Source organism: Zingiber officinale, chromosome 2A (assembly GCF_018446385.1).
Source record: "Zingiber officinale cultivar Zhangliang chromosome 2A, Zo_v1.1, whole genome shotgun sequence".
Classification (NCBI taxonomy): domain Eukaryota; kingdom Viridiplantae; phylum Streptophyta; class Magnoliopsida; order Zingiberales; family Zingiberaceae; genus Zingiber; species Zingiber officinale.
In genome coordinates this window covers 106,897,274-106,905,591 of record NC_055988.1, presented here as the reverse complement: position 1 = coordinate 106,905,591, position 8,318 = coordinate 106,897,274, and the positions used below count along the sequence as shown (strand labels likewise).

General features: G+C 39.6%; 1 protein-coding gene across 1 annotated transcript; it reads right to left on the bottom strand.

Annotated features, from left to right (window-relative positions):
- Positions 1-4,570: 4,570 nt before the first annotated feature.
- Positions 4,571-6,145, bottom strand: LOC122043875 (cytochrome P450 736A117-like). The gene is made up of 2 exons (XM_042604443.1): positions 5,264-6,145; positions 4,571-5,185 (listed from the first exon to the last, which is right to left on the bottom strand). The coding sequence occupies exons 1-2, from the start codon at positions 6,143-6,145 to the stop codon at positions 4,571-4,573; spliced, it is 1,497 nt and encodes a 498-aa protein (XP_042460377.1).
- Between the last annotated feature and the right edge of the window lie 2,173 nt (positions 6,146-8,318).

Genomic DNA, 8,318 nt, shown 5'->3' with positions numbered 1-8,318 from the left:
AGCAGATATCAGAGTAACCCTGGACAAGGACATTGGACTGCGGTAAAGCATATATTGAAGTACCTGAGAAGGACTAGAGATTATATGCTAGTTTACCAAGCACGATCCGCTCTCGTGGGTTACACTATTCTGATTTCCAATCAGATAGGGATAACAGTAAGTCTACATCAGGCTATGTGTTTACTTTAGGAGGTGGAGTCATTTCATGGAGGAGTGTTAAGCATAAATGCGTTTCGGACTCAACCATGGAAGCCGAGTATGTAGCAGCCTCTGAGGCAGCTAAAGAAGCAGTATGGCTCAGGAACTTTCTAATGGACTTAGATGTGATTCCTGGTTTGCCCAAAATTTTCACAATTTATTGTGATAATAGTGGTGCAGTTGCAAACTCGAAGGAACCACGAGCTCATAAGGCAAGTAAACATATAGAGCGCAAGTACCACCTGATACGAGATATCGTGAAGCGATGAGAAGTTGTCATCGCCAAGATTGCATCAGCAGATAACCTGGCAGATCCTTTCACTAAGGCCCTTCCGGCGAAAGCTTTCGATCGGCATGTGGAGAGAATGGGAATCAGATGTATGGTAGAAGATATGGCAGCTTAGTCATTAGTATAAGTGGGAGATTGTTGGAGTGTATACTGAAAGCCTAAGCTTTGCAAACATTCATAATGAATAAAGAATCACATTTGGTCAAATTTTCTACATTTAGTTGTAGTTGTTCAATTAATTTATATTGAAGATAATATAGTATGTGGTGTCACATACAGAAGATGATATTATCAGTACCTTATAAATTATAAACAGTAGCTCACGACCAAAATGGAAAGGAACAAACCATTAGAAGGTCGTAGTGTAATTAGATATCAGTTTATCTTGACTGTATAATTACACTAGTACACTTAGTGTGTATTGAGTAAGACCATTTGAGGTCGTTTCTTTTATACTAACTTTATAAAGAAACAAAGACCTCGGTTATTATGGAAGTGTGTGCTCTTAATCCTGATATAATAACAAGCACATATATTTGATATTTATTTCTTTAATTTATCAATGGGTGAGGTTTAGTTCGATGAATCAATAAGCTCGATAAGTTGGGAAATGGTATCACTTATAGTGTGTGTTGTTGATTATAGAAGGAAACTGTGTCCTAGAGATACTAGGTTGATAATGTCCCCAAGAGGAGCTCATAAGGATTGTCATGCTAAACCCTGCAGGTGGACTTAGTCCGACATGACAATAAGGTTGAGTGGTACTACTCTTGGACTTAGATATTAATTAAATGAGTTGTCAGTAACTCACTTAATTAGTGGACATTCGATATCTTAAACACAGGGAGACTAACACACTCATAATAAGAAGGAGCCCAAAAATGTAATTTGGGATTGGTGCGGTAGTTCAATGATAGTTCTCTAGTTGAATGAATTATCATTGATAAAATTAAGTGGGGCGAACACGGATGCTTAATTTTATCGGGAGACCAAAACCAATTCCTCCTCTCGGTCCCTATCGTAGCCTCGTTATTTGTAGAGTTATATACCCACCTATACCCACCTTCTATACCCACTATAAGGGTCGGCCAAGCTAGCTTGGGAACCAAGCTAGGGCCTACCTAGATGGTGTGGTGGCCCTAGCTTGAACCCAAGCTAGTGGGGGCCGCCAAATTAAATTAAAAGGATTTTAATTTTAATTTTTATTATAATGTGGAAGATATAATTTAAAGAGAATTAAAATTAAAATATCTCTCTTGTAAAAGATCTATAAAAGATTAAAGAAAGAGATTAGATCTCTTTCCTTATTTGTAGATTGGAGAGATGTTTTATTTTTTCTTTAAAAATTATTCACATGTTGATAAAATTAAAATTATAGAAATTTCCTTTTATCAACCATGAAGAGATTTTAAAGAGAAATTTTATTTTTTAAAATTTTCGGAAACAAATTAGGAAGTTTTAATTGTTGATTAAAACTTGTCCAATTTGTTCTCCAATGATGTGGCCGGCCATTGAAGATTGATTTGGAAAATTTATTTTATTTTCCTAAATTAAATCATGTCAAAGAAATTGAGGAAATTTTATTGTAATTAAATTTCCTAATTTGCCTAGGCCAAGGAATATAAAAGAAGGGTGAGGGTGCCTTCATGAGTGACAACCTCTATTATTTTCTCTCCCTCTTTTGTTCCTTGGTGTGGCCGGCCATCCTCTCCTTCTCTTCCTCTTGTGGTGGCCGAACCTCTCTCCCTTCCTTGGAGCTCTTGTGGTGGCCGGATACTACTCGGAGAAGAAGAAGAAGAATGAGAGAAAGCTAGCATCTCTTGGAGCTTGGTTAGTATTTTGATTTTCTTCCTTGGTGAAGCTTCCTCTTTGTTGGCCGAACCTAGCTAGGAGGAGAAGAAGGTGATTGGTGGTTTCTCGTCTCGGAAGATCGTTGCCCACACAACGTCCGAGGTTAGAAGAGGAATACGGTAGAAGATCAAGAGGTTTTTCTACAAGGTATAACTAGTAATTTTTATTTCCGCATCATGCTAGTTATTTATGGAAATAATACCAAATTCAAGAGGCTTATGATCTAGTATTTCGAATATGTTTTTCGATGTTGTGTTCTTTTGTTTTCTTTCTTTTCCTTGTGATTTGATTGTTCTCTTTGGTTAACCTAAAGTTATTTTAGGAAATTAAATATTAGCTTTCTATTAAAGGTTTTGTCTAGTCGGTGGTGGTTGCTCCCACATCCAAGAAGGCCATGTGCCTCGCCACGTCAGTACTGGGAACCTTTTATGGAAATTAATATTTAATGGAATTAATAACTTAAGGAGACTTGGGTCGAACGTGTTAAGTTCCGCAGGAGATCCAAGTCAAAACCTAAAAGAACAAATAGATTAAGTTTTGGATCAAACGTGTTAAGTTCCGCAGGCGATCCAAAATTTAATTTAAAAGAACACATGGTAGCTAGGAAAAAGGTTCAGACCTTTGTACAAAATTTTTGTACAGTGGAACCTCTAGGTTTTCCGAGTAGCAACCAACATCTACATCATCTCGGCTAAAGCAGTATCCTTCTGTGGAAGCAACTGAGTCAGATGAGCTAGTTGTTGGCGAAGGCGTGACATCTCATCAGACTCAGAGATAGATTCCATAGTCAGAGGAAGTTAGTAAGGAAAGTATGATGGTGTAAGGGGAGTCAACCCCTTTTAAAGAGGAAGATGTGAGGAGTCTGCTTATGCGAAGGGTTTGTGAGGCCCTTCTCTCGAGGTTGATTGGGCGATACCAATGGTTTGGGAATGGAAGCTACATTTATAGTCACGCAAGTGGAGTAAATGAAACTCGAGTCTGAGTCTAATCAGTCGGATTTAACCCTCCTTCGATTAAATTTGGAGGGGAGGTTTGTGATACAGTGCATGAAGGTGGGTCTGATAGGGTCAGACAGTCAGAAGTCAAGGGAATGTGACAATCAGAAGTCAAGGAGACGTGACAGTCAGAAGTTAAGAGGATGTGATAGTCAGAAGTCGGGGGGATGTGACAGTTAATAGTCAGAGGAACAAAGGACTTAGACCTCCTATGACGTCATCATCTGCATAATTCCCGGCTGAGGACTTACAGATCAAGATCCCAGATCTGAATCAGGATGTGCAATCGAGGTGATTCTTGACTTGCTCCGACTGGTCGGATTTTCACAGCTCGGTTATATCCAGCCCTGATTCTCTTAGTAGACCAACTCTCAGTCAACTCTTGAGCACTCTCACCGCAACTCTCCCTGCCTCTCAAGGCTCAAGCCAGGCGTCATGCTTGATGGATCATCCTGAGTTACCCCTAATCATATCCTAGCGGGACAGAAGGCGCTAGGCCACAACAAGGTTAGGGAATCGTAACTGCCTGTCAGAGAATAATTGTTGTATGTCGAGGAATATTCTAAGGGTCGACTATCATCTGTGAGTGGAACATTCTTCCGTCTCATAGAAGGGTGCCACGCATCCTCCATCACCCTACAGGATCTGACACCCGACATTCCCTGACATCGGTCAGACTCCAGAGGTATGCACGGTCATATAAAAAGGGAGGTTCCCTCCCTTGAGCAGGTACGTGCACTTCTTCTTTTGTCCTCTACTGTTCTTTTTCCTTCGTGCACCTTTTCTTTTGGGGAAATGTATCTGATTTGAGCGTCGGAGGACTTGTTCCGGGGACTTTTTTCTTGGTTTCTAGCGTTTAACGTTCTGTGTGCTTGTCTGAGTGCGTGCAGAACTCAAGTACCACCGGTTTAGTTACCACCGTCCGTCAGCACCACGTGGGGGTCCGTTATCTGGAGCACATACGATAAGAGTGTCATAGTCGCATTTCCGTCACTACTAGCGATAGCTAATCTGACCTTCATATATCTGACTCAGATTCCGAACATGATCACGTTACAATTAAAACATCAACAAATTGTGTAATCCCAAGTATAATTCATAGGTTTTGAATGTGTTTCAGCACAATCTTTCATCCTTTTTCTTCATATTTGAGATGCACAATTATTATTATGCTGAAGTGATTCAAAGCATCAGGTTTCGCCAGTTTATTGCTGCTGCAGCATATACAGAGTTAATTCTACCCATCCCACGTTTTGGCAACAACATGAAGTCGCCCTTCTCGCCGGACCAATAAGCCCGCCACCTCTTCCATGCCAAACTCCTCCCTGCTCAATCCGGCAGGCAACCCCCAATCGAACCGATGCACCAAGTTCGCCAGAGCAAGCTCCAGAGATGCTATGGCAAAGTTCAATCCAGGGCAAATCCTTCTGCCCGCTCCAAACGGAATGAACCGGGGGTCATTCCCAGTGAACTCAACTTCGCCGTCTATGAACCTTTCCGGCTGGAACTCAAGGGGCGCTTCCCAGTACTTAGGATCTCTGCCCATCGCCCATGCATTAACGAACAGTCTCGTCTTCTTCAGGATGTTGTAGCCTTGAACCGGGCAATCCTCCAGAAGTTCTCGCGGTAGAAGTAATGGAACGGGGGGATGCATCCGGAAGGTCTCCTTGATGACGGCCTTCAAGTAGGGCATCTGGCAAAGCTCTTCCTCTTTCACCATTTTGCCTCCGCCGCCGGCTACGCTTCTCACTTGGTCCTGCAGTTTTTGCATCTTGATCGGGTTGCGAACCAGCTCCGCCATGGCCCATTCCAGAGTTATGTACGACGTCTCTGTTCCGGCGGCGAACATGTCCTGCAAATTGCAATTGCATGTGGTTCGGCTATTCGACCTATTTGCTGTGGAAGTTGAGCAGAGGAAGAATTAATCTACCTGAAGAAGCGCCTTGATGATTTCTGGAGTGAGGATGGATTCCATCACGGGATCCTTCTGAAGGGAGATCAAAACATCCACGAAATCTTTCTCATCATCCGACGACACTTGCTCTGCATGCTCCTGGATAACCTGATTGAGCAGATCGTCCCACCTCTTCAGGCTCTTCTTTACTCTCGCCACGTTGCCGAGCAACCAATCCACCCAACCGAGCCACGGGAGGTAGTCCCCGATATAAATCTTGGCCAGCAGCATCGAGTTCTCGGAGATGAGCTCCGAGAACAACCATTTCCTCTCTTCGAACTTCTTCCCCGTGACGACCCGACACAGAATGTCGTTGGAGAAAGCAAACAGGACGGCAGACATGTCGATCTCCGCTTCTGATCCCCGGGAGCAGATGGCGGCGACCATGGCGGCCACCTCCTGCTCGCGAACCAGAGCGTAGGATTGCACCATCTTGGAGCTCAGCAGGTGAAGGGTGCAGATCCGGCGGCGTTGCTTCCATTCGTCGCCGTAGGGGGCGAAGGCCACGTCATTGCAGCCATCGAGGAGGATGCGGGTGGCGGTGGTGGCGGGGCGGCTGGCGCAGATGTGATCGTGGGTGCGGAGCACGTCTCGGGCAGCGTCGGGAGAGGAGACGACGAGGGTCGGGACGCAGCCGAGGCGGAGGAGGATGAGCGGGCCGTGGCGGTTGGAGAGGGCGGCGAGGGACTTGTGGATGAAAGGTCCGATCTGGTGAAGGTTGCCGACGAGGGGAAGCCCTGGCGGCGAAGGAGGCAGGTCGCCATGTGAAGAGCTAGACTTTCTTTTGACTTGTAGAATAACAAACAGAAGCAGAAGCAAAGGAATGAGTAAGAATAGGGAAACGCTCTCAAACTCCATCAGTCCCGACTCAATTTGTTGTCCAAGCGCGTTTAAAAAGAGAGGAGCAAAAATAAAAGCCGTCTTAAATAAGGCAAATCATTAAAGATTATATTTTTTGAAATAAAAAATAAAAAGACACGTATTTTATTCCCAGAATACTATTATTATAGTACTACCATAATATTTGACAGTATTATAGCAGATAATGTTACCTATTACAATAGAAATTATTATGTATGCTACAACGTATAATATTTAAATAATCAATTCTAAACTCTAGACATACTTTTAGCCAATGTCTGCTCAAGATTTAATTGGGGCCCCTAATATTTTTTATATTTTTATATTATCATATTTAATTCAAAAGAACATTCACTTTAATTTTAGATCAATTAAAAAATAATAATTTTAAATTTTAGATTATTGCTATTTTATCTGTCGTTGATTCATTTTAATTCTATATCTTATCTCTTAAAACTAAGTGGACTCTTCTCCGTATTAATCTCTCAAAAACATATTGTAATCTTCTATGATGTAGTGTCTTTTTTTCTCTCTTATTGATATTCATGTGCTCTTTTCCTCTCTTCTTAGATTATTTCTATCAATATTCAGGTGCTCTTCTCCTATTAAATAATTGTAACTAAATCTTAAGTCCTAAACCTTAAAACTTTAAACTCTAAATATTATTATATCAAATAAGGCCGGCCCTATATTTTAAGGATCCCGTGTACAAAACGTAGAACCCTATTTCATATAGATGTTTACTTTACTTTATTGATGTCAACACACTTGATATTCATGGTGTTTACTCTATGTTTAGGGATTTTATATATATAATGATTTAAAATAATAAAAATAAAACAAAATAATAAATAAATTATTTATTATTTAGACCCTAAACCTTAGTCCTCTCTAAAACGACACACCGTTTTATTTATGCTCACTACCTAAATTCTAGCAAAGAATGTCATACTATACATACTTAAACTTAAAACAACATCAATTCGTGAAAAAAAAAAATACAAATTCAATCAAAACTTGTAAATTTCAACGGGAAAAAGTTAAAAACAGCCCACCCTCCCCCAAATGTTTATAAAATATCTATTTTTTTTTTGTCAAAGAACACTACATTGAACATACCTAAACTTAGTATTAATTTATCATTTTAATGACATCTAAAGTGTGTTATTTTGGAGGGGACAAGAAGGAGACTTCCAAGAGATCCAAACTAATCTAGAATACCGTAGTTAAAACAGGAGGTGATAAATTCGATTAACATAAGTTTTATTGAAATACTTTGTTTTCTTTTCTCCTCTGTCGCTCCAACCCCTATTCATAAGTGCGTTTCCTAGGTGAATCAATTACTAAAACTGAGACTGAGATTGGGGTCATGATAACTGTCCCACTCTTGAATGTATTGGCTCGCTAGACACCTAGACTCATCTTGAATTCCTTTTGCGATGAACTTTGACCTTCTATAAGTAGCATCTTCCATTTTTTAACTTTAACTGCAGCTTAGCAGGACTTTCTATCCTATGGGAACGTAGAATTGTCTAGTTTCGCCACATCAGAAATTATAAAAGATAAGGCAACATCTTTAAAATAAAAAGTTTCAATAATGTACGCTGTTAAAAATTAATTAAATAAAATAAGATCTTATCTACTTTGCAATTTAAAATAATAAAATTATTTAATTAGATCTTAAAAGATGATATTGTCAATTTAGTAATTATTTACTACCACTTTAAAAATTCTTTTGTACAGTTGACCGTTTAACTTGCAAAATAAATAATTTTATTGCAAACATGAGTATTAAAAACATCAATCTACATTATAAAGGAGTAAATCTGTTTAACAACCAAACTAAATTGAATGCACAAATTAAATGATTTATAAAATTACAAAATAGTTAATAATAGAGCATGTTAGCAAATATCTGTTGTTTTCATAATCACATGTATAAAATGTAATTTAATTAACTTGAGAAATCTAAATCGAGCTTCTGAGTACAATCAAACCAAACAAAAAAAAAGAGAGAGAGTAAGATATAGAAACATACAATAAGAAGATGATATTCTACGCCCAAATCCAAACTTTCTTCAAAATTTGTTGCACTTATTCATCCTCAAATAAATTACGAGATTTTAATTCAACATTTGAGACAAAACCTTTTATTAGTCTCCTATTATAT

What these genes read in the sequence shown, in the direction of transcription:
- LOC122043875 (XM_042604443.1), bottom strand. Translation starts at nt 6,145, where the DNA reads ATGGAGTTTGAGAGCGTTTCCCTATTCTTACTCATTCCTTTGCTTCTG. An exon ending in TCATCAAGGCGCTTCTTCAG is followed by an intron (nt 5,186 to 5,263) that starts GTAGATTAATTC and finishes TGCAATTTGCAG; the next exon opens with GACATGTTCGCCGCCGGAAC.